The 26516-nt window shown below is 33.8% G+C and overlaps 1 protein-coding gene across 5 annotated transcripts in view; it reads right to left on the bottom strand.

Annotated features, from left to right (window-relative positions):
* DNTT (DNA nucleotidylexotransferase) overlaps positions 1 to 26516 on the bottom strand; it is a gene marked incomplete at its 5' end in the record, with an annotated part of 166410 nt that overhangs the window by 40965 nt on the left and 98929 nt on the right. For 4 of the 5 annotated variants that reach the window (XM_084526575.1, XM_084526574.1, XM_084526576.1 and 1 more), the window contains 3 exons: positions 21073 to 21205; positions 22359 to 22482; positions 25700 to 25771. In XM_084526575.1, coding sequence (XP_084382701.1) covers positions 21073 to 21205; positions 22359 to 22482; positions 25700 to 25771 — 329 coding nt within the window. The remainder of the gene's footprint in view (positions 1 to 21072; positions 21206 to 22358; positions 22483 to 25699; positions 25772 to 26516) is intronic. The other variant, XM_084526573.1, reaches the window with a different exon arrangement.

The following is a 26516-nucleotide window of genomic DNA, read 5'->3' as shown; positions in this document are numbered from 1 at the left end:
CACTAGCTAAGATGCTGAAAGCCAATGTAAAAAAATGACAAGTCCTTGTCATTTTCCTTTCCACCAGTTGTGGAAAGAAATATGAGAACTCATTACATGTTAAATTAAATGCCATCTTCTCTGCATTCTTCTTTTGGGAAATGCAAAGAGGACAGCTTCTAGACAGACATCCCCAAGTGATTTGAAAATATGTGAGGCCATTTGAATATTCTCTTGAATATAGATAAGCAACATGCAAAAATATCTAGGAAGATCAAATGTAATTGCTAAAGTGATGATTGCGTGGCAATGGAAAAGGGATTAAATGTTGCAGAACATTACACATAGCTGAAGAAAGGGACAGACTGCAATACAGCACAATGAATTTTTGTTTAGGCAGCAATGTCAGAGCTTGGATAAGTAGTAGCTTAACCACCCTTTTTAGATATAGCAAACAAACTATTTATGTTCCTGAGGGAAAACTCTAGTAGCTTCACCACGCAGACATAGTCAAACATTACAATTACAGCTACATTCAAACATGCACACACATGTATACAGAGTCCAAAGATTTCTTTCTGACTATTCTGATGTTGATACCATAGTTTTACTCTAGGGGGGTATCCTCTGCTCTTGCTCTGCTACTCACTGTATTGGCAATGTACAACTATTATTTGACATCACCCAAGTTCAACCAAATAGAAGTACCATAGTAATTCTGTACCTAGTAACTGCAGTCCTGATTAAGGTATCTACTACTTGTCTTCCACCAGTATGTGCCTTCTCAGAAAAAGAGAGAAATTTTTATTCCAAATCCCAGGTACTTTGCACACTTGTGGGTTTGCTTACTAAACAGTCTTTGATGAGACCTTGAAGTAGTGATGCATGATTGCTAACAGCCAGATATGAAAATAATTCTGAGTTACTGTCACTCAAATGATGAAGACCTACATTTGTTTAGTAAACCCTACTACAAAGGAAAAAATATATCTTTAAGTTGGATTTACTGAAGTGTGACATTGCTACCGCTCTTACATTGAAGGTAAAATCCTGGACTGCTTAATATCCAAAAGGGAAAATTTTCATTGATTACAAAGGAATCAGAGATGTTATTCATGATTTCTTCTCAACTGTAACACTACAGATTTTAAAGCTTTCTTGAAACACTAAGAAATATACTAAATATATTTATATTATAAATATATAATACTAAAAAATCTAAATACTAAATACTGAATACTAAAAAGCTTTCTTGAAATACTAAGTTCCATATTCAGGTGAAAGTTTCTAGCAGTTTAATAAAATACAATGACAAAATAGACCGATAAGTAAAATTCTCCGAAGATTTTGCCTAATTGGCTTTACTGAATACAGTATTTAATTAGAAAATGATTATTTCAGCATAGTGTCTTCTGTGATTTTTTTCAGGTCTGAAATTTAGACCTACAGTAGGTGGCTTTATTGACTCAAAAGGGCACTGACTTTTGCTAGGAATATAATTAATACAGTGACAGGTAAGAACAAGTCACTTTCTAAGGAAAGGACCAGAGCCTGATCTGTAAAAGGGCTTCTGCAGTGGTTTCATGATGAAGGATTTTGTTGAATGGAAGAAATTAGAATGTTTCTAAGTATTTGCAACAGCAAGAACTGGGTAATACCTAGAAAAAAAAAAAAAAAAAAAAGTTTAAAAATATTTTTTGTGACAGAAATCTTCTTCCAAATTACAATAATATGCTGTGTAACATTTATTTGAGGGAGGTTGTTTCCTCAGAAACTCTCTGTTATGTATTTGATCAATACCACAAAAAGTATTAACAGCCTGAGTAGTAACATAAATATCATACTAGCCCATTGCCATCATAAATGACCAGCTAAACCCCATATACCACACACAAGCTGTTCTTCAAATCCCTGTCAGCTTTAGCTGAGTAGTTGTCCTTAATATTCAAGTCAGCTCCACGTTTTCAAAACAACATTTAGATTCAACAGCGTCAATGTAATGTTGATTCACATACATTTCGAATAGATAGTGAGAAAATAAATGCTCACTGAAGTGCAAAAGCAGCTCAACCAAAGTTAACAGTCAAAAAACACTGACACAGAGAAAACAGAGAGCAGAATGCAGAGAGCAACTGTTCACGAGTCTGACTTGTGCCATGCTCTGATTACTTTGTCAGCAGAGGGAGAGTGGAAGAGGAGCATTCAGTCAGAATAAACTAGGGGTGCCTGACCATGCAAAACTCTACTACCAACTTCACTTGCTCTCTAGGTGCATGGACTTCATACTTCCATCTTAAACATAACAGAGTGATGAGGACAACAGTGGCAAGATATCATTTTATAGATCATCAAATAGCTTAGGGATATGGTTTGGTTTAGTGGGGACTGTTAGCGTTAGGTCAGAGGTTGGACTCGATGATCTTGAGGTCTCTTCCAACCTAGAAATTCTGTGTGATTCTGTGTGAAATCAGATAGGAGGCTCATCTGTACCATTTATCACAGTAGAGAGGGAATAACTTACCGAAGATTGTAGTTGTACATACATTTTGTATCTGGACTCTGATTTTAGTACCTGCTGTTTCAGTCACCCTCATGGACTTGATTTTTACAAGCATGGGACAGGTGATGAAAAATTGGAGTTATATTTCTTTTTAAAAATCTAAACCCAAACTGATCCAAGTTGTGTGTTCCATATCAAAAGAAATTCTGGAATCCCTGTCCTCAATGATAATTCTTCCCTGACTGTAAAGCACAAGGCTATTTGGGAGCATAATTAATAGCTGTGAGATGGTTTAATAGGATGCTGATTAATGGCTGAAATGGCAATAATCAAATCAAATTAACTGAAATAAATTCTGCTACCAGCAAAGACAATTAAATGTAAAATTGACTTCATGATACATTTAACTGAAAAGATAACGTACAGTTATGAGATATAATTTGACTCCTTTTGAGGCATTTTGTGAGTAAAAAAAAAAAAAAAAGAATGCTGTTGTAGCTTTGTCTGCAGAAATATTTTTTGTATTCATTTAAAAATAAAATAATTATAGATTAGAAGGTCTCCAAAACAGCAAAAACTGAGCCAGTGGTCTCCTGGACAGCTATAAATCAGGTTTCTGTTCAGAGGTTTAAATTGCCAAAGACAGCATTCACACAGCCAAGTTATCCAACATAAACGCAGCTGAGCTACATAAGTATTTGGCAAAGGTTCACAGGTGTCTTCTTAGGAGACATACGTGAGGGTTGACACTTCATTAGAACGCTACTTTTCTTGCCCAATGTAACACTAATTCTAATTCACCAGAGGCAGAATTCATTTTCCATAGCTGTGGAAGCCATTTATTTTATTTTTGAAGTTAATCCAACTCTGCGCTGAAGTAGCAATGGAAAAATCTCTTCCCCTTTAGGAGCAGAAAGTTTATTTACAAAACCTAAGGGAATATAACTTCAATACTCCATACACAAAACAAGCACTTTTGTTTTTATTTATTCAGCAGGATACCAACTATCAACACTGTGGAGCATGAGTAGTGCTGTTCAAAGAGGAACTCCAGGAAAACACCTAACAATGCATTAATTAAGAGACTCTCTTGTATTAACTTGGGCTAAATTGTCACCTGCAAAAGCGATCACATCTACGGATATTTCTGTGAATTGTGCTGTGCGGGTGAAAATCACTGAAGTTAGGAGAACCAGTGTGAAACTTGTGGAATGCCATTTGAATCTTACTTAAAACATAATTTCACCCTCAGTGACTATATTGCCTCAAAGGGTGTATCAATGAGTGCCATTGCCTTGGTTCTCATTAAATGCATTTTCAAAGACTAAGTGTATGCATTGCTTTAGTGTGTTTTTCTTTTCTGATCCAAATGAAACCTAGACACTATTTCTCAGTGTACAAGACACCCACCTACTTCTCTTCATGTCATGCTGATGTCTGTTTTCAAGCTCTGCTTTAGCATATATTTGACATCACTTTCACACAGCAAGAAAAAAAAAAAAAAAAAAAAGATAAAACTGAATGATTACTCATTGAAGGACTTAAATGGCTAGCTATATAATTAAATTCAATTATCTGCTGATCTTGTACAACTCTATTGGATTATCTGAACTAAAAATTATTTAATGGGTTAAAAATAATATAATGCAAAAACTCTGGAAAGATTTATTTCCCTGTCTTGTGAAATGAATGATTGATGAATGGTGGGTTTATGTATTGACCTCAGTAGACTCATCCAAATGGTTGTTGCATACTCTGTTTAAAATAAATACATTTTTCTCTTATACATGGATGTCCAGGAAAAATACTATGTTTTGTGCATCATGAAAAATGTAATAGTAGTGTAGTATTCAAAATTTGAAGACCTGACCAAAAAAAAAAAAAAAAAAAAAAAAAAAAAGGACAAGAAAACATTCCACAAATAGAATCATACAATCCAGTTGACCTATTTTTGTATGCATTACTCACACAATGAAATTAATTCCTTTCTACTTTAGCTCAACTTCAGAGCTGTTAGAAAACAGAAAATTAAATAGCATGAAAAATAATCATCAAAAATAAATTCCAATTAATTTTATTATGTAAGTTAAAAGTTGATTATAGAACTTGTCCTCTACCAGACTAATTTCTATTGAGAGACTCAAAAATAGGTTAACGGACATGTAAGAATTTAACCACTTACTTCTTAACTAGAAAGTAGAGCTATCTCTAGATATTGTAACAGTTGCATTGCCTAGACGGCATTATTGTCTTCCAGCTTTCAGCAAAACAACTGATTGAATGTGGCTGTCATCATTTATACCCTGATGTTGTATATTTATCTCTGGCTTGTGCACAAGATTTTTTCCTACTAACAGATCTAGACTGCCTGAATTTTTTTATCTGAAGTAAATTCACTATTCCACCAAGCAAAACAAAACTATGCTTAAGCTTTGAATCACCATGAGTGCTGTCTCAATTTAATGTAAATAATGCAACTGTACCTGGAAGCTGTCCATATAATTTCAAGCTTTTAAAGCTTATGAAATGTACCATACCAATCTGTCATAGTTTTATTTAAAGTCATAAAATACATTACTGAAGTTTTACTTCTGCTGCCTTGGCAAATCCTTTAAATTATACCCCATTCCAATCAAGCATTTCAAATGACATCACAGAAACTTCCTGCATACATAAATTTTGCTGAGTGCCAATCAATGCCGAAGCAAAGCCTCTTCAACACTATTTGAAAAAAATATATATCCACTCCAATGAATTCTGATGTGGATTTGGGATCTCATGTATTCTGCTAAAATGGAAGAGTATGCAGATGATAATTTAGTCTTAAATTGTCTATCTAGTTTTGCATGTGTACTGTCAGCATATTCTATGACAATATGCAGCAAAATCTCAGTCTTAAGAAAAGCTCTGTGACACTGGTACAATATCTTCAGTTACCAAGAACTGTAAAATTTTAATTATTCTGAAATCTGCAGGGAGGAGGAATCAGGGTAGACTAGAAATAAGATGCATTATTTGTAAGAGACATCTCAGACTAGACTTGCTCAGATAACTTGAAATGCCTAGTCTCTTCTGGCTTAATTCAGAGGTTTAAAAACTTTTGAATTACGTAGACCAAGAACCAAGGAAATTCAACTATCTCTATTTATAAAGAGTGAAACAAAGACATCAGTGTATTGAAAAATGCCAGCTGTTTTGGGTACCTCTGAGATGATGAATTTATTTAATATATATATATAAGATAAAGGAAATGGCCTCTCCCTCTCTCTGGAAAGAAATCAATCTGAAATAATTAAAGGAGAGGGCTAAGGATTTTAGGTAGCTGGTGACCAGCACTACTACACTCTGTTCTGCCACAGAATGAAATTTACCATTATGAGGTATTTAGATGTGGGTAATCAAGAGCTGGCTGTAAATGTACTCCATGTACTCCAGCTCCCTAAAGGTAAAAGTAAACAGGTGACATTCTGGATTTGTAAATCATAGAAACAAAGAAAAAAAGAGAAGGGTAGAGTAGGAGCTCAATCTCAACTGCTGCATAATCTACTGAAGTGTCACATTTTAAACAGCATTAGCTGTAAACTTAAACCTCAGCTAAGCAAAATACATATTGCTAAAACAATAACCCAGTGATCTCTTCAGCATTATTAATAATGCAGCAGAGAAAACAAAAAGGTCAGCTGCATTCAAATTATTTACTGAAATAAGTAGATAACAGCCTGCATTATTAATTATGAAAGATGCATATTTTTAAAAATGCTTTTATGAAGCTATTAGTCACACTTTTTTTTTTTTTTAAACAGGAAAAAATGATTTTGCAACTAAGGCTGTTTCCATTTACTAGTTTAGATTTTTGTCCAAAATATATACATATATTTTCAGAATTATATTTATATTCTACTTATACACATTAATGAAATTATGAATAAGATAATATTTAAGATATATTTTATTTTGAAAGAAGTAAGAAAAAAAATATATTGACACTGTAGCTAAATTAACAAATCACTTCATACCAACAGTTTTTTCTGTTTTGAAGCTTTCTTGTGGTGGAGTTAAAATGTGCGTTCAATCCCAGCTCATTTTAATTCTCTCTAGCTAACTCCCTTGAGTGTTTCAAATAGATTATTTTCCTTTGTCGTATCCCTTTGTTACAGAAACTTCCATCAAAATGTTCTTTTCCATGTGTGTCTACTTTGGCATTTCCAAAAATCAAAACATGCACTTTAAATAATTTAAAAGACAATATTAATGCTCATGCAAGGAAGGAAACAAGTGCATTTTCAGAATGTCTGAATGATATTAGATGCTCAGCCTGGGTTTCACTTGGCAGTGATGGGACAATCTGTAGAATCAACCTACCATAAAAATAAAAGTTTCTATGTGCTTCCTGCTGAGCTGTACTGGTATTTATATAAACATGACAGATTTTCTATTAACATTCCTTGAACTGAGAAATAGATTACTTGCATCCATCATGGGGAGGGAGGGAGACAACACCCTCCCCCCATCCTCACTTTCCCCAACTTCTAACATAAAATAGAATTGAGACTTCTGTTTGAGCTGGTGGTGTGATGTCTGAGGGGCACAAGGAATTGTTTGTGCATGTGGGTCAGTCACAAAGACATTAAAAAACTGTTTTATAAAGTTGAACTTTCTGGCATCTTGTGACAATATGTCTAACTCTACTTTAGTTGTGGTTATTTTAAGGTATTTTATTCATCTATTCTGCATAATGGAATATAATATCTACTCATTTCAAATTTAAACTGTTTGGTTGTTAGCATACAGTCGCAGGCTAGTGATTCTGAGTCTAGGTTTCCTGTCTATTAAGAAACTAAAGGTCTGCTAAAGTACTTCTGAAAAAATATGCTTAGTTTAAACTCGAAGCATATGTACAATCCCTTACATATACATATAATATATATACAGTTCCATGACTATATTCATATACCCCTATTGCAAGTAAGGTATTTGGGAATTTTAGGGAAGCCATAATCTGGAGAACATCAGATAGCTTTAGACTGAGATGTATTTTGGACTGTGTAATCTACTAATTTTGTCTGAGGGAAGAGGAGTTTACTCTTATGGGACATATTTAGAAAACTGAGCATTTATAGAGAAAATAATATTTACTATTATAGTGAACATATTTTACACCAGAATTATGGGATACAATTACACCCGTTTTGCAATCAGTTTTCAAATTTAAATTGAAATTCAGAACTTGTCAACTTGGCCAGCATCAGTGTTTTGCAAAGATAGCCATACTGTATGAAATAACACTATGAGCCAGCAGTTCCCTGGAACAGAAACAGTTATACCTTTTGGGCCAATGTAGGTTATTCCATTTGAGAATATCATTTAAGTGTAATAGCAAGGGAACACCGCATCTCCACAGAGAAATGCTACTAATGTACTCTACAATTATAAATATATCAGAAAACCCTTTTAAAGTGTAAACTACCCTGTCATTAAATCCACCTTATTCCTTAAGTTAAATCTCACCACAGTGAAATCTTGTTACCCTCCTTTAAAAAATTCCCTTGCTTTGCTTCAAGACATGATTCTCCATTAATCTAAGGAGGTCATGAAGTTGCCTCAATTGATTTAATCTTAAATTGAAATTTTCTGTGATTATTCTTAGCCAACTTCTTTAATTCCTAAACCATGGCATGGAGATATTCTGTTTGAGAACAAAATTTTGAGTGTTCTCTCTGCAACATTTTTCCTGATCTAGACATTATAGAGTTCTTCCCATGTACTTTTAAAGACACACTCAGTGAGTCAGTCATAGTTCTCTAAACACTTGATCTGACTTCTTCCTAAATATAATCTTAACTTTTTCAACCTGCACTGGGTTGAAATATGCCCCCAAATAATAGGCCATCTTAAAGGTGTCTTCATACTCTCATTACTCATGGCTATCGTAGCTGATGATTATAACTGAGTGCGTCTTATCAGATCTGCTGCTCTGTATTTAATGCTGATTTTTCCATTCTTCAAAAAGATTGCCTGAAACATTTTAATCCAACTCTCCCACAGCATAGCAACGATAATAGATTCCACTATCCTGAAATTAAAAGCAACACAAAGGACTATTTCTGGCAACCTCTTACAGCAGGCATTGCCTACACGATTTATTTTTAACTATTTTAATTTTTCCTTGTTATTTGACATGTAGAAAATGTCCTTTCTGACTCACATCTTAATAAAAAAAAAATTAGTCAGCAGTTACCTCCTCATTACCATGTCCACACACCACTAGCATGATCATGTCACACTTAATTAAACTATTACGGCTACTATTGCTCATAGGGATCTGCAAAACATAACTTCTGGTTGCTTGAAGCATAATACAAGGTCACTGATACTTGCACCTTTCCTCACATTATCTGCCAGGAAAATGTAATTCTTTGTGCTGTCAACCACCTTTACAGGAACTAACCAGCCAACAATAAACTTTGACTTCAGAGTAAATCAGCAGTGAGTAAGCTCTGCTACAAATATCCTGTTTTCAAGAAAGCTTTAGAGGAATGAAACAAATACATATTATAATTAGTAACACAAATACATATTATAATTAGAACAGTGTTTTAATCTCTTCAAACAACAGGCATTTGATCCTGTGAACCCTGAACTGCCTGGTATCTGGGTCTTTCAAATCTCTTTTACAAACAGTGAATTATAGCATAGTATTGGTCAGCTTGGTAACTGTTCACTAACAGAGGGCAAAATATTCATAAAAACTTCATCTCTGGTATAAATGCCCTGAAACGTTTATAACTAAAATGTACTCAAACAAAAAAAGAATTACCTTACTATATGAATCATAAGAAATATACTTGAAAACTTCTGATATGTAAGAAAGATCTCCAAACAAGCAAAACACATCCAGGACAAAACGTAATGAATTGTTTTCAATTCTCTCCTGGATTGCTGCTTGGGGGATACTGACATGTACACAGGAACACATGCACTAAGTGCACATTCATTGAAGTCAAAGAAAGGGGGAAAAAAAGCATTCAGTATTTGAACATGACATGCCAGACTTCCTCAAAGACTGTATGTTTGACTTGGTTAGTGAGCTATTTAAACTACTGTGGCAGCTTTTCCTTTCCTACCTAAACCTATATCCTTGTAGGTATATATGAAAAAGTGTCTATGGACAGTCATGAAGGGGGAAAACGGTCACAAAAGAACCTGCTAAACAGAGCTTAGAGTCAAACCAAAGCTGAATCAAAGCCACATAAACAGCAGCTATCAAAGAAAGCTTACTTTCTTCAGATAAATTTTCACATGCCAAAACAGAACTTTCAGCTTTTGCTTGCACTTGGACCTTTCCTAAGCTAAGTGAGAAGACAAAGCTCAGAAACAATAATGAGGTCACATACAACCTTTTCCTTCACCTCCATTTGGTACAAGGATAGCTCATTAAGGATGAGTGTGGACTCAATAAGTGTGGATTATATTTTCTCCAAGCTCTACATATGGCCCTCTGAAAGAGAAGGGAAATTTTTCAATTGTTCTAAACAACTTTTTGATTGCTGTCTATCTCCTTTCATTCCATTCACACCTTGAGCTACTTGGATTTTGCAAGGGATCCTCTTTTAGCAAATGACACCAATGAAACTATTTTACAGAGGAAAATCTAAGAAACAGAACTATATAACTGTCCTGGTTTCGGCTAGGATTTACTACACACCCTATCTCATCATGGTCATGTACACATCTGCTTTGACCTCTAGTATTTGTTTTTCTTTTATCTTGACACCTGATATGAAATCTTACTTTTATCTTTCCTTTTAGTTTTCTATTTCATGTTTACCTAAATATATTCAACTAATAGTCCTCCTTGTACTTAATGCTCTATAACTTTTAGAATATTTTTACTTACCAATTTTATATACCATTATGAACACATTTTACCCTATCGTTAATTTGTGAGACAGCCTGTGAAGCCCCTAGTGCTTCAATCTAAATTGCAATCTAAATGTTCTACTTCAACATATTTCCTGGCCAGAGAGTTAAAATCCATCTGTTTAAATTCACTAGCTGAGCATTTCAAAAATCAACGATACTAGCTGTCTTCATGCCAAACATTTGCAAAAGACACCCTGATTATTGTGACTTTTCAGAGCACTATTTGAACAGCTGATGCTTCCCAGGAATATTGATGTAGAATGCAAAAAAAAAAAAAAAATAAAAATAAAATAAAATTCAATAATGACTGGACAATATTTTTGCTGGTGCTTGGTTTCCCTACAAATTCTGAGCGATAATTATAGCTGATGGTTTATTCTTTAATCTCTGGATCTATGATTTACACCAAAGATTTAGCAGGGCTGGCAACAAAAAAATGTGAGAAATCAAAAAGATTCACATGGACAGTCATGGACAGTTAAATATAAATGGGAAAAAAAAATATGATGATACAACCTAATTCAAGTTGTTATTTCAATTTCTTGGCCAAATCCTAAATCAAAATGTTCTAATGATCTTGAAATACTATCACAGTGCTTCACAGAGTTTCTGTGCCTCTTGACTATGTTTTCTATGATGCACAATACCCCTGGTCTTCAGGTGAAATGACAATAGAGTTGAACACTATAGCTGAGGCTACTCACGAAAAGAAGAAATTCTGACTTAATAAGTCATTCCACATACAAATCACTTGAATTATAGCCTTTACAGGACTCAACACAATGACATTTCAACCCAGTTTTTCAAATAAAATGTGAGATTTCTTTTTAATTTGACTTTTTTTTTTTTTCCAATTTTTGACAACTGTTCTAAACATTTTAGCACGTATTTTCCAGCTAACCAACATCACCTAAAGTGTAATATCCAAATGTTCTTGTTCCTTGAGATTAAAAAAAAAAAAAAAAAAAAAAAAAAAGTGAAAAGCCATTAAAATTCCAAAAACAAATCTTCTGTGATTTTAGAATTTCTTACAGATAGAGAAGTGTGTGATAAAGTCAAAACCTTACTGAAAATTAATGTTCATATTCTCTCTTTCGCATACACTGTGATAGGGTAGTGTATGTATTCCTATGGTAGGATAGGATATCACTAATACCACTAGTATGAAAAATAATGTCTGCAGACTGCATCTGATCACTTTTTTATGCACTTTGAATTAAATGCAATACAAATAACACACATAACACAACTCTGCTACAGAATAGTTCTATACTTTTCATCATTGACTTTGCCTGAGATTTTCTTGTGAAGACATACTTGTCATTCTCTCCACAGATTTTGAAAATGAAGCTTAATAAGTCTGTGAATATATCTTTGTTCACGTTAATGTCAGGTAGCAATTATTTGTCCTTTTAATTAGAACAGCTTTTATTCCCCCATGACATAATCATACTTATGTATTCCCAAATTACCAAAACTTTCAAAGAGCAACAGTTCAACATTAGCATAGGAAATAGATTTTCCAGCACATAAAATTACACCGATAAATCAATTTTAGCACAATCAAAAATGCTCTGTATCTATTTACCTGCCTCTCTGCACCACCACCACCAAGTATTGAATGAATAATTTTAACCTAGTATAATAAAAATCACAGTAATTTTTATTGCTAACTGTATTAAAATGGGAGTTGTCAGCAGAATATAGGTTACTAAATATATTTATTTCATCAGTACATTGGAACAATAAGTAGTTGGATTATAACCTCCTTTTCATAACTTCAGAACATTCATTTTGTCAAACTTATCTAGAAAATTGTATAAATAATACAAAACCTGTTTTAACATTTTGGAATCCTAACAGTATGTTATCTTAAAAAGTACCACTGGACAAGTGGATGGTGTTTGGACTGCTGTTATTTGTACTGACAGCTGTCACTGCTTCTTTCCATTTAGGTGATTCTAATGAGCCAGCCATCAGGATAGACTGGCATGTTTCAGAGCTAGGATTTTACATCAGGATGGAACAAGGTGCTTTTGTGCATGTTTATAATCTGATACTCCTACAAGCAGCTAAAAGGACAAAACTGTGGTTGGGACTGAAATTTTTGCTAGCTAATGATACCATTCTTTTGCACTTAGATAATGAAAAGAACTGGAAATGATACCTCTGCAGTCCAAATCCTCCTCATCCTATCTCATCAGACAACCCATATAATATAACAAATAACCAAGATCACTTTTGTTATATCCCATGTTGAGCATTCAACCCAGAGACCTCCTTCCTCACACCTGCCCTCATATGCAGTGAAAGGTAGCTCTACTGCATAGCAAAGGTTTTGAGGAATTGTCATCCAAAAATAAGAATGTGTCAAACAGAATTATGGAAGTGTAAAAAAAAAAAAAAAAAAAAAAAACACTTCTTGGCTAACCGCTCTACATTTCTCAGTTGTGTATCTTTCTTAAAATCTTACTTAGATATTTCTGAGTTCCTCTTTCTTAAATTCCATTCAATTACAAAGCAAAGATGCTGTGCTTTTTTCTCTCTAATCTCTACAAATACTTCACCAACATTACACAAAGAAATTGTTGTTCTTTTGACATTGCATCTCAATAGATGGACTAAATGAGCTGTGAATATCAGCATTTAACCAATAAAGAGAGGTCTTTATTTATTTAAAATGATTCAGATCTGCTTCATCTAAAAGGGTAACTGAAAAGACTATTCAGGTCAGCTGTGATATTAGAAGACAACTGAATCACATTTAATGCTTTTTAAAGGACATGAATGGGCTAAAAGAAAAATTAAACCATGGTCATTAAAATTTAATTTGACTAAGTGAAGCCATTAACATTTTGGTTTTATGCAGTGGCAAGCATTCTAAAAATATTTCAATGTAATTCAGAAACCCAGAATTGTAAAATGACTGACCCTCATGTATCAAAAATGATTGAAAGTGACCTTTAAGGGCAAATCAGAAGAAGAGCAAAAGGAGGAAAAAAATCTTCGAATAACAATGATTATCTGTTATTCTGCTCTTTCTTCATATATAAGCAGTCATTGTATATACATGTAATATTACTGTATACATACATGCAGAAATTATCTGCTCACAGCAAGCCTCTCTCTTATTCTGACTCTGTTCTTTTGCTGTTCCTATTTTCAAACTTTTGCAGTTTACCGTATCTATCAGTAGGATTCTCTGTAACGGGACATTTCTACCTGTGATAATGGCCACATTGATCTAAATAGCTAACTTAACCTAAACTCAACTGGAATTTTTCTCTCGTACACATTAGAATAGCTTCTTATAGGATAAAGCAACCTACTTGCCATTTGTGATGAAAAACAATTAGAGTCCTATGAATTTTAGTCTTGTATTAACTGCACACATTGATTTTCATTTTAACATTGAATATCAGGTTTGAATATCAAATGGACAAAAAATAACTTTCATGTGAACTTTAAAGAAATGATCTATTTTTAAGACAATATCCTATTTAACTCTTCATTGTTTACTTGTGATATGTTCTCTTTCTACAGGTTTGCCTTTGTAATCTGAAAATATTACTGCCAATATTCCTTATATTCTATATAACAACAAATGCTCTAAATAGCACAAAATAGTTATCAAACAAGTAATTTTAAAGATTTTAGCCATAGGTAAGTTTTGTATTAAAAGTCTAGAATTAAAATGGTAACAAATCTGATCACGTATCACTAAATAACTAACATCTCAGATTGATTGCTAAATAAATAAATTGATTGATAACTAAATATTGTTAAGGTTATTGCAGGAGGTGTAGACTATCATGGAAACTGCAAGGCAAACCTCAAAGTTCCAAAAAAAGGAAGTATCACAAAAGGAAGTATCTAAATTACTCCAAAAGATTATCTTCTAACTTGACTTGGTTAGCCATTAATTTGGATAAAAAATATTTTCTCCTTTCTCAGTTTATTTTTCAAGGAGTTATGGGAAATCTGAAGCAGAAACTAGTACAACCTCTGTTCTTTCCCTGATGGAGTGTCTCTAACTCCTGACATAGACTATTTTTATTCAGAGCAAACACTTCTAAATGTATGGAGTTGGGTGAGGTGAAGTTTAAGGACTTTCAGCTGACTTGCTAAACTTAAGGACAGACCAAATCAGATTAGAAGATCTTTGGGTTAAAAGCCCCATCCAGAATGAACAGTAGTTTATCAGAGGCAAAGTGGTGCCCATGAATGATATCCAAATATTTTCTTCAGTCTGTTGCTGGAGGAATTGCTAAATTTGTCCAGGATCTGCTTAAATCATAGTGTGTGCAAACTACCTTATCAACTCAAATGTTCAGTGAGCAGCTTGCCTCCTTTATAGCAGATTTCTCCCTGACAAAATGAAATAACAGCAGATAAAAAGTTTACTTCTTATAAAAGCAGTGGAAGAAAATAAGCAGAAATTACAGTATTTGGACTTGAGCAGCTGGGTACAGTTTATATCTTCCCCTATTATACTTGTGTTTTGGAACAAAAAGCATAGAAATACTTCTAACATTGCAAATGCATACATTATACATATGCATCTAAAGATACAACATAATGCAGGGAGTGAGTAGAATAAGGAGCCTCTGCTTATGAGTTAATCTAAAACATTAATGAAAGCAAGTTTTGCAGAATTAATTTAATTAACTTGAAGTCTGGTACTATTTTAATCCTATATCTGAACATAAAGAAAACAATTTTTGTAACAAGATTTCAAATGCATTTATTTCTCAGAACCTTACAAAGATTTGGAGTTACATCAAGGGTTCTAGCTTCTACATCTGCATCCTGCTGTGGCTGAATATTTTATTGGAACTATCCCAATATGTCAAGGTCAAATACAGCTTTTCATCAGGGCTTATCAAGGAATTCACTCACAGGCCACATGCCTACCTCAGTTAGATAAACCACAAAGTCTTGAGTGTATACCAAGAGTTTGGAAAATGTAATATATTTCATATATTACATCTGACATTCTCTCATTTATGAGCATGTGTCAATACAGTTAGATAATTGTGATTCCAGATTACTCATACAAGTTCCATTTCTGAAATTAAGATATCACAGTAACATTAGATACTCATCAATGTGAGCATCTGTAACATAATTCCTGTGGTGTTTTTTTCTCAGCTATTTCAGTTTACTTTATTTCTGAGATGGAAAGGCAAGATACCTTTAATCAATTTTCTTGATACACAGCAAGAAAGACCAGAGTCCAATTCTACATCATTTCTTTATGTTTTTCTTTGTCTTTTAGGAAATGTCTTTGCACACAGAAAGAACTTTTGCATCTTAATATACAAAAGAAGTGCTGCTGTCTGATGAACACACTGTGCCTCTCCTTTGCTGTCTTCATTGCTTTACCATGGGCAATCCTTACCCTAAAACGCTACAGAGCCTCAAATTCTGATTGATGAGATAATAGAAAATTCAAGGTAGGAGGTGGTGATCCACAATTAGACTGTTAGAAGAGAATTCAAAAATAAGAGATTCTGAAATAAAACTTCCCAAAGACTGATGCAGTCTAGAGAAATTAGCCTCATGCCCAGGCAAATACTACATGACTAGTACTAGTTATTCTACTTGATGCATTGCCCAAGATACACTTGGACACCTTTTCAAGAACTGCAATATGAAAAATTATCTAAAACAAAGTATAGAAGCAAAATCTCAGTGACTTTTACACAGTGACACAGTCACTTAGCATCACAATGAACCAAAATAACAGAACACTCTTGGCTAGTTGTGGGCATCTTTTACAGGTTGGCCAAGGTTAATGGGGACTTCTGCTGGTTAAATAATTAAATCTTTCTAATGGCTCAGTGGCAGAAAATGGCACTGCTTTAATGGCAGGAAATCTGTAAATCAGTTATTCTTGCCTTCCTGTTGTGGACCATTTTTCCTGTGTACTATAGAGCTTTTGCATAGGTGGATTATTTACTCAAAGGCAAGAGGAATTAGACACACTTCCTTCTAGAGCAGGTACTCAGCAGATTCCACAAACTTCTTACAGTACCATGGATATTCTTAACAGTTCCCAGATATAAAGATTATGACTACAGAATAAAGAACAATAATGTTCTGAAGTCATCCAACAAGAATGACATAACAGCATAATTATTCCATATAATAATAATAATAATAATAATAATAATAATAATAATAATAATAATAATAATTTCCTACGTACTCATCTGACAGGTTATTAAAAATACAGATTGGAAAAAAAATCTTAGATTTTTGGTTTTGAACATGACTTTAGAGAAGGCTGAGAAGTCCTGAGGTGGTGGGTTAATTTCTGCTGGTTTTGGCAGGTTCCATCCTCATTTTCTATAGCTGCTGTAGCCTCTGACTACGTAGCCTGTAGCCTGTGTTCAGACCATGCTGCTAGTAAAGGCTGTAGAAACAATGCACAGTCAACACGTATTTTCTTTTCTTCTGAACAGTTCTCAGAATTGAACGTATTACAAAATTCATACAACCATCCTGCCACTGTAAATCTAAGTCCAAGCATCTGAGAGTGCTACATGAAACACAAGAAAACTGGAACTGAATTTGTAAATCACTTATGAATTGTATGGACAAAGCACACAGAAAGGCTGTCAGAAAGCCATACCAGAAGTACAGTAAATGAGAATGATAATTTTTATCATGTTATTTCTTATTCCAAATCACTTTCTGAACTTCATCATTCAAAATTTTTTTCTGTGTTTGTGCAAGTTGGGACATAAATAGCCAGCACAGAGACTGAAGCCATAAGCTACACAAGTGTTTCCAAGCATTTTTGCTCTTGAAAAGCCTTCAGTCTAGATCATCTCTTGTGGTAAAACCAAATATTAACAGCTAAATAATGTTAGAAAAAATCCAGGAAGTTGCAGAATGGGATGGTAATGATTTAGCCCATGACAACCTTTTCTTGAAATCACTCTGAAACCATGTCCCAACACAGAGCTACAGGGGAAAAAGGGGGGAAAACTGGATTATTCACTGCCATGAAATTTAGTGTGAAGTTCTGTCTGCTTGTCATTACTTACAATCTGTCAATAATGGTAATATTATTAATAACAACATTAACACTTGGATTAACACATTGTTAATATTTTATTTTTTTAATAATATGCAGTGAAATATGCAGAATGAGATAAAGCTACTGCTACTGAAAAATTCTTAATTCTCCCCAGAATAAAATTACTTTGTGTGTGTGTGTGTTTAAGTTATTAAGGGAGAGACCAGGTCCTCAGTTTACCTCTCATTTAAATGCTATAAGTTTGAACATGCATTACACTAAACTACACTCCTGCCTCAGAGGTACTTGGGAGATATGATGCTATTCTCCACCTCTCAAGATTTATCTCATTAACTTTGGAAGAAAATAGTCTTAAATCTCATAAATTCACAACAAGAGAGGCTGAGTACTGAAAACCATGCCATGCCAATTCCTGATTCAAACAGACTGCACAGTAAATTCATCGTTCTCATAACATTTTCCAAGGTATATTTTATATTACAATATCAGCAGACTTCATACTTCCTTCTCCACAATCAAGCTGTTAGACCTTGCTAGATGGATAACAAAATGCATTCTTCACAGCACAGTTGATTTATGTCACAATAGTTGTTTTACTTCTGTATTTCCATGCATTTCAGTGTTTTAATTTGTTTCAAAATGACCCAGAGAAATGCCAGAAAAGGATTTAAAAAAAAAATAATAATCTACCAACTTCTCATACCTGACTATACCAACTGAAACTCCAGAAGTATGTTTTATAGGTGCTTAGCTAAATGTTTCTGTTGGAGACTAACAGAGGATAAACTCATCCAGACTTCATAAGTTTATTCATTTCTGCTCATGAATGATTTCAAATTAGGGAGTTATTGCAGGGTTAATTAAGGATCACTGAAACTGGGAGCCGTGAAGGGTTGCTATCATGACCTTTTATTTCAGTTAGTTGAAAGTCTTTATGATAGATTTAGATTCAGATAGCTGAAAAGAGTTACCTTAAACTAGACATAGCATTCCTGCTGCTTCCAACCAAAGACACAAGGAAAGTACTTCTGATTAAAGACATTCTGAGCTACAGTTTTGTGAAAACAGGCAGAAAGATGAAAGATTCAGAAACAAAAGGCATCAAGGAAGTAGCAGACACTGAAGTCTGCTTCAATAACATGACCCTTGAGAAGAGGTAAAAGAAAATTTGGGGGCTAGGTTGTAACAAGAGAATAAGAGGAAAAATTGTACACAAAACTATCAGAGAAACTGTTCTTGAGATGTTCTCAGTCAGATTACAGCACAGATTGCAATAGCTTTTCCAGTTGTCATGACTTACTTGAACAACTTGTAAGTCTGGTGTTTTGATTAAACAACATAGATCCAAAGGAGATCCCTACCAAATCTCCATGACTGCAGATCAAGCAATGGAAGTTCTGCTTTTGGTAATTCATCCAATTCTCCCGTAGAGTAAATAAGAACATACAGATTCCTGACTTTCAACTCTCCAGTCGAATCCAGAGAATACAACAAAATACTACTTCAACGGTTATGAAATAAATATATAAAAAAAGACAAATCTGGGTCCTGGGGAGTGAATATATTATTCAGAGCAATCACAAGCTATTTTTTCTGTTGTGTTAGTAGTGTACAAGGTGTGGTATGAGAGAATCCATGCAAGTTTTTTGATGAGTAAAATTTGCCTACTTCTTTTATTAAAGCAATATTATTTATTATCTATTTAAATAATAGATCATGAAAGAAGCAAGTAATAATTTGCTAATTGAAAATTGGAAGCTCATGGCTTACATTGGCTGCCCACTACAGCTCAGTCCAACTTTGCTACCATATGAGACAGACATAAACAGATCTAGTCATACAGATTCCATTGCAGTTCAGGATTAAAAAGTATAGATACCTAATAAAGTTACCTTAATCCCTTTAATTAAGTTTCTATAAATCCTACATTGAAGCATTTGTTGTCCATGGGCTGGTAAAATATCACTTAGGATTGACATTTTGAAACATTTTTTGTATATTCTCTGTGTATTTTAAATGTAATTAATATACACACTTACTGAAGACATCATTAGATATTTAAAATAATTTATTTTCTGAGTTGACATACCTACTTAAAAATACAAGGCTTGTTCTTAGTAAAAAGAACAGGGAGCTGTTCTGGCTAACTGGCTAGTAGTTATGGCTAACTACCATAGCTCCCTGAAAAAATAAGCAGCATAATGGGTTTAAATTTGAATGTGTGAGATTCAACCTTGAAAAAAGTATGCTGCCAAAAAAGCTCATAAACACTTCATATCAAAAAAAAAAAAAAAAAAAAAAAAAGATCTGTCTCTGTCCAGGCATATGTTAATCTGTTATATCTAAGTTACTAACGGCACAAGACCCCTGACTAATTGACATTGGTGTGAACAGATTGTCACCTTATACCTCTTAAACAGGGAGTTTCAGAATGATGACACTTGAGGTTTTTGAATATAAAGCTCAATCTTGTACTTACACTTCTGGTCAGGGTTCATATTTGAGCCTAATGGTTCTTGTTGATGATGCTGTTTTATAGAAAATAGGTAGCTGGAGTCCACAAATATCTTTACAATAAATAAAGTACATGCAAGGAATAACTATAAATATCATTAGGTTGCACAAAGGTGATGAAATACACGTACATTTACCACAATCACTGTGCAATTACAAACATTATAGACCTTACATTTGTCTTATATTTAATTTTGCACAGGAGTGAGTCTGAGTCTATCTAGGCACACAATATTATTTCACACAGGTGACATAAATTACTAACATTCTTCCATCTTTTCCTTTCATACCATTTTTAGTTGTGTAAGAGTGATAGAACTGCATGTTTTGAGCCCTAAAGGGATATTTTAACTATTTTTGAAAGACATTTTTACCTTTAAAAACATGACCAATTAAAAAATTAACAAAGTAACAAATTAAGCAGCAGACTTAAGATGTTGACTAAGCCTTTTTGGTTTATAAGCTATAAGCAGTGACATACTAAGGGACTGAGTACAGAGCAAGAAACATGATACTCCTGAAGACTATTCTTTCTCTCATTACTTCGCTGTTCTGGGTTTGGTTTTACAGACCAAGACCAACATCTTTAGGAAAAATAATCAGATAGGAAAGAACCTCTGAGAGCTTCCTACCTAACCAAAGATTAGTGTATATACAATTTAGTCAGTACTTATTTCAATGTATACTTCTAATGCTACCAGCTCTCTCTCACTACATTTCAATCTCATGTGACTACATTCTCAAATATTTGCCTTAAAGCTATTGTGTCTTTGTTTCAAGCATGGCTTTACAATAGTCTCAGGCTTGGGAATTCGGATCCACTAAAAAAAGGAAAAAATATACTCCATTATATTATGTGATCTGAACATCCTTTTTCCAGCAAGCTACTCTTAGATGAGTTTTGTTCTGACAAAACAGACATCAATAGTAATAAAACAAAGGTTTCTAGGAATACCAGAGGATTGCTCTACCATCTAAAAAAATAAATAAATTAAAACAATCTCTGTTGCTTTCCCACTGAGTTTCTTTATTTTTTTTCCAAGATATCAACATAATTTTGTCTATACCTGAATAAAATAGTTAAGTGAGCTCATTTGTTTTCACTCACCTTCTGAATCCACCAGTTATGGTAACTAAAGCATCTGGTAGAAACGTGCACACAGTATTCTTGACAATCAAGCTTACTGCATCTGCTTCTGCTTTAGATACAAAGCTAACAAGGTCCTCATAGTAGAGAAACCCTGGAAATCAAAGGTAAAAAAGTGCTGATCACTCTGTGGAATCATTAAAATCTACATAGTATTATGTAAGCCCAGCGCGAAATATAAAGCCACACCTCATCAGGAAGTCAAATCACTCAGTTTGTACTAAGGACAAGAGAACCCTAACTAGCAGCAAGAAATGCCTGACCTTGAACCTGAAACTATAGATATGTTTTAGGGCACATTATGCAAAGAAATATATTTTGATTCATCTTATTCAGAAGTCTTTTCCTTCCTCCCCATCATGCCTGAGAGGTGGGGGTTGGTCTATTCTCCCACGTGCCTAGTGACAGGACGAGGGGGAATGGGCTTAAGTTGTGCCAGGGGAGTTTTAGGTTGGATGTTAGAAAGAACTTCTTTACCAAAAGGGTTGTGAGGCATTGGAACAGGCTGCCTAGGGAAGTGGTGGAGTCACCATCCCTGGAAGTCTTCAAAAGACGTTTAGATGTAGAGCTTAGGGAAATGGTTTAGTGGGGACTGTTAGTGTTAGGTCAGAGGTTGGACTCGATGATCTTGAGGTCTCTTCCAACCTAGAAATTCTGTGATTCTGTGATTATATTATCTCCTTTTCTTAATGTATAGTATAGCTTTCTTAAAATGGGTTCTTTTACTTTCTGAAATTGCACACAAAAAAATCTGTGGGGAAGCAACATTGTTCATTTTATCATGTTTAAAACTTTGAAGTTAAGATGTGCCAGGATTGTGGAGGTAATTTTGCAAGCAATTTATTATATATTTGATGACAAGTCTTGATTTATTACTAGAGTAGGGCTGCCTTGAACAAGATAGGTCTCCTCTGAAAAGTAGTTCTGGGTTTTCCTAATGTTGGAAGTTTTTTTCACAGACTGTGCATTAATGACTCATCAATAATTTTGTGTATAAAAGTGGATTTCATTGGATATCTGTGTAGGTATTTTTAAAAGTACACATTAATAGCTGTTGAATTACACCATTTTAGAGTGCCCTGTTACATCAAATATTATTTTAACCTAACAATATAACATTCCAAAGGTACTGCAGCAAGAAAATAGATTTATAAGTGAACTGTGCTGCCACTGCCTCCTCTTCTGATTCTGTTTTAAAGTTCTCAGACCGCAGAGATACTGAGTTTTTAATGGGACTTGCACCTTACCTGCTCTCTGCATTTTTGACAGCTTCAAGGTCTTGTCAGCTTTTACCTCTTCCAGAGTTCGTAAACCCATTCTGAACCATTTTTCAGATGTCTTCACTCCCACTCCAAAGACTGAAGTAAACTGCTAAGGTCAGTAGAAGAACACATATTTCAGCATTGTTTTCTAAATTAATAATTTTCTAAATTAATAATAAGTCAAGGTGGTTTCCCAGTGGAAATACTGGACAGAATTTATCCTATATTGAAGATAAAGAATAGCATATTGCATATATCCAGATACAGCTTCATTTCTTTGCATAGTTATATTCAGCAGAAAATTGTTTTGATACATAAGCTGTTCTCATTAAAGTGAAATCTAGAAAATAATACAGTAGAATGCCCAGCAACTTTGCATGATTTAGTTAAACACACACTTTCAACAAAGGTTTGAAATAAGGGTAGTATCCTTTGTTTTTACTGCAAATATAAGAAATGAAAATATTTTACAATATTTTAGGTAGCTGAAGTCCCTCACAAAAATTTCATAGAACAAGAGATGTCTCAACACAGCCTGATTTGACAAAAATTATAATTTTGTATTTTATGCATTAGAAGCTCTCGGTTGTATACATGATGCTGGTGTCACTGCACTCTGGAGAGGTGGGGTAACTGGGAACCCTGCAGCTCTTTAATTCTGCACTGAGGGCAGTGTCTCAATAGCACAAAGAAACAGATGCTAAATGCATAAAGGCTATAAACATATAAAACGTATTAAAAAAAAAAATTACACTACATTCTATAAAACACATATGTTTGCAGGTTGCATCAAACATTCTTCTCCAAAATGGAATTCAATTTCAAGTACAAATGGAGAGATCATTTCTGGTTGCTTGAATATTATAAACAGTCTCAAAGTACGTCAGTACTGAGCCAAACTAAAATCCTATCAGTCTTACTTGGAGTACAGATTTCACTATTCTGCCCATAGAGGGAAAATAAATAAATAAATAAAAATCTACCGCCCCAAAGTTTTAGTATGGACATATCCCATTAATTCCAAAGTCATTTTTTAAACTTATTCCCCAATAAAAGTTGTAAAACAAAAATGTCACAGATGTAAGCATTATTCATTGGATCAATATCACAGATGAACAATAATATGAAAGCAAGAGGAAAACCCTTGATGCATGCCCAAAAGCACGTTCTTCATCTTCACTTTGTCAATACAGAAGCTCTCAATAGTTTCATTGTGCTTTTATGGAATTCACTGAGTAGCTATTTATGATGCAAATAATTGACATTTTCCACTGAATCTACAACCTCTGAATTCCAACCATGCTATTTTGTGTTTTTCTAATGAAATTAATTCCTTGAAAATAATCAAGATTTAAAAAATAAAATAAAATGAAAATCTTCGATAATATTAAATAGGAATTATCCCACATTTACATATAATGGATGAAATTACCTATCTTTGTCTGAAACATGGGCATTTATGAAAGAATGATTTTAAATACTTTGATTACTATCTTTTAATGTTTCTGCTAGTGCTGCATTTTCAAAAGGATCTATTACTGGATATAGAACTATTCCAAGAAATTCAATTAATGTGGGGATAGAGAACTAAAGAAAATTGATTTTATGTCATTGTCTAAATTCATGGAGGCGGTGGGGGGTAATCTTCCAAAATAAAATCCATGATTATTCAGTAGATTCATAGATATCAATTTGAAGACACTGCAAGAGTGCAGTGTGTAACAGGCCTAATTCTTCAATTCTGGACACAAACATTGCTCTTTTTCATCTGGTAAAAGTGAATTATATCAACTTTTCCTCTGCAGCACTTCCATAAGGAGCAAACCTAACCATGTTATTCATGTACCCTACAAGTAAAACATAGACCATATAATTTATTTCAGTGGTTTGATAATTGTGACACTGTGACCTCTGGTGATCTTTAAAGTCATGATGAGTGATTTGCACTCATATTGAGACACTGCCCTCAGTGCAGAATTAAAGAGCTGCAGGGTTCCCAGTTACCCCACCTCTCCAGAGTGCAGTGACACCAGCATCATGTATACAACCAAGAGCTTCTAATGCATAAAATACAAAATTATAATTTTTGTCAAATCAGGCTGTGTTGAGCCATCTTTTGTTCTATGAAATTTTTGTGAGGGACTTTAGCTACCAGAACCAAATTAAACACTAAAATTTATGAATTTGCTAATATTATGGGATTCTTCTTCACTTACCTGAAGACACACAAAAAAATGTTGTAAAGGACAGGCTACAGCCAGTTTATCCAAAATGTTGAAGTTGAGCTCAACTATAAAAAGATCCACATTGCTTTGTTGTAATTCGGAATGTGAAACATTGCATAAAGCATACTGGCCATAATTTCACTGATAGGTTTTATTCTAATATTCTTAAACTCTGAAACTCTTAAAATATTCTTAAACTCTGAAACATAATATTCAATTGTTGATCCTCAATTTTTACTACCATTAATAAGTAAGTCTGGTTCCTGAATCCTGCTACATATGTGAATCTACACCTCTTTTCTGAACGTTGTTACAGACAATATCAACAAACATCTCTGAACATCCTTTTATACCAGTATTATGATTCTGAGAGAATGGAAGTGCCTTTGAATAGCTCAAGTAAAACTGAATAAAATGGGGGAAATTAAAGTCTCATTCCTTTTACTCTGATTTATTTTTTTCAGAAAACACGGATTATTTTTAGAGGTTAAAACTGCAGATAAAATTGAAAATATATATTTCTAATATATATTTTTCCAGTGGAGAATTCACTGAATATTTAGGAAATTGAAACTGCAGTATTTATCTTCCAGATTCCCTGTAACTATGCAGAAATTTGACCATGAATCTCAACCTACAATACACTTAACAAAGAAACATCTCCGGTCCTCTTTCTTTTGCCTCACACAAAAGAGAATTAAAATAGTCATCTTCTTCACTTGGTATTTTCTTAATAAATGACATAGTGTTATAATAACAGGCTAACATAGGGATAAAAAAAAAAAAAAAAAAAAAAAGGCAAAAATAAACATTAGGTTAAACTTACTGCAAAGACTATGCATCACGATAGTTTTATGGAAAAAGAGATCATTTAGTTCGAGCTTAAGAGCAGCTGCATATACATCATGCTAATTAGAAAGGTAGCTGATTTCACCATTATTCACCATTATTATACTTTCCCTTTGTATTTACTCAAGATCTTTTCTTTCTTTATACTTGGTGTTCTTTTACTGTAAAATAGATAGTCATGTCTAAGCCCTACTAAACAGAGGGTAATATACTCAATTTTAAATAAACAGCAACAAATCACAAAAGATTTACCTTAAATGATTTGTATCGTTCATCATTTAACACATCTTTAGCTCTAGAACTCTCTCCATCTTCAATAATCTCCTAAACAAATAAGAATGTTATTTTTAAAATCAAGATTACAGTAAGATATAGTAAAGTCATCTAATGGAAAATCTTATCAACGTGTAAAAACATTGAGAGCATCCTTAGTGAGCACATCATTATATTCCAACAGGATTAAATTCTGCAATCCTTTTTTCACAGAAATTACTGAAGGATAAAGAAGAAACTGGGACCACACAATGAATTTCACAGTACTTATTTACTCATATATTTTCTCAAGGATGCAGTAGAAACTGGGACCATTGAATATATTTCACAGTACTTATTTACTCATAAATTCACAGCCAGAAAATTTATTTATCATAAGCTATCAATGATCTGTCCTGAAAATTAAATTTTGTTGTTAGAGTTTACTTCTCTTAAAAGTTAGAACATTTTTAAGACCAGATATATTTTTCATGAGTTTATAGTTCCTCCAACCTCTCTGATTAAAAAAAAAAAAAAAAAAAAAAAAAAAAAAAAAAAAAAAAACCAAGAACAACATAAATTTATTCTACTTTCTGTAGAACCGTAGAACCATAATTGAATTCCCAGCCCTCAGGTAGTATGTACAAAGAGCTCTTCAGAGGCTACATTCTTAACCGGTGGAGTGAGGCAAAACAGGAGCGAGAGTGAATCAAAACACCCAGCAATGACCTCTGCAGACAGTGGAGACACTCAAATCAGCTGCCTGCTGGAATAACAGTACCTGAGATGTGGAGTCCTGAAAAGGCCAAGAATTAAA

The sequence above is a fragment of the Aythya ferina genome (genome assembly GCF_964211825.1).
Source record: "Aythya ferina genome assembly, chromosome: 7".
Classification (NCBI taxonomy): Eukaryota; Metazoa; Chordata; class Aves; order Anseriformes; family Anatidae; genus Aythya; species Aythya ferina.
Note: the sequence above shows the minus strand (reverse complement) of the source record. Positions and strands in the feature narration are given on the sequence as shown.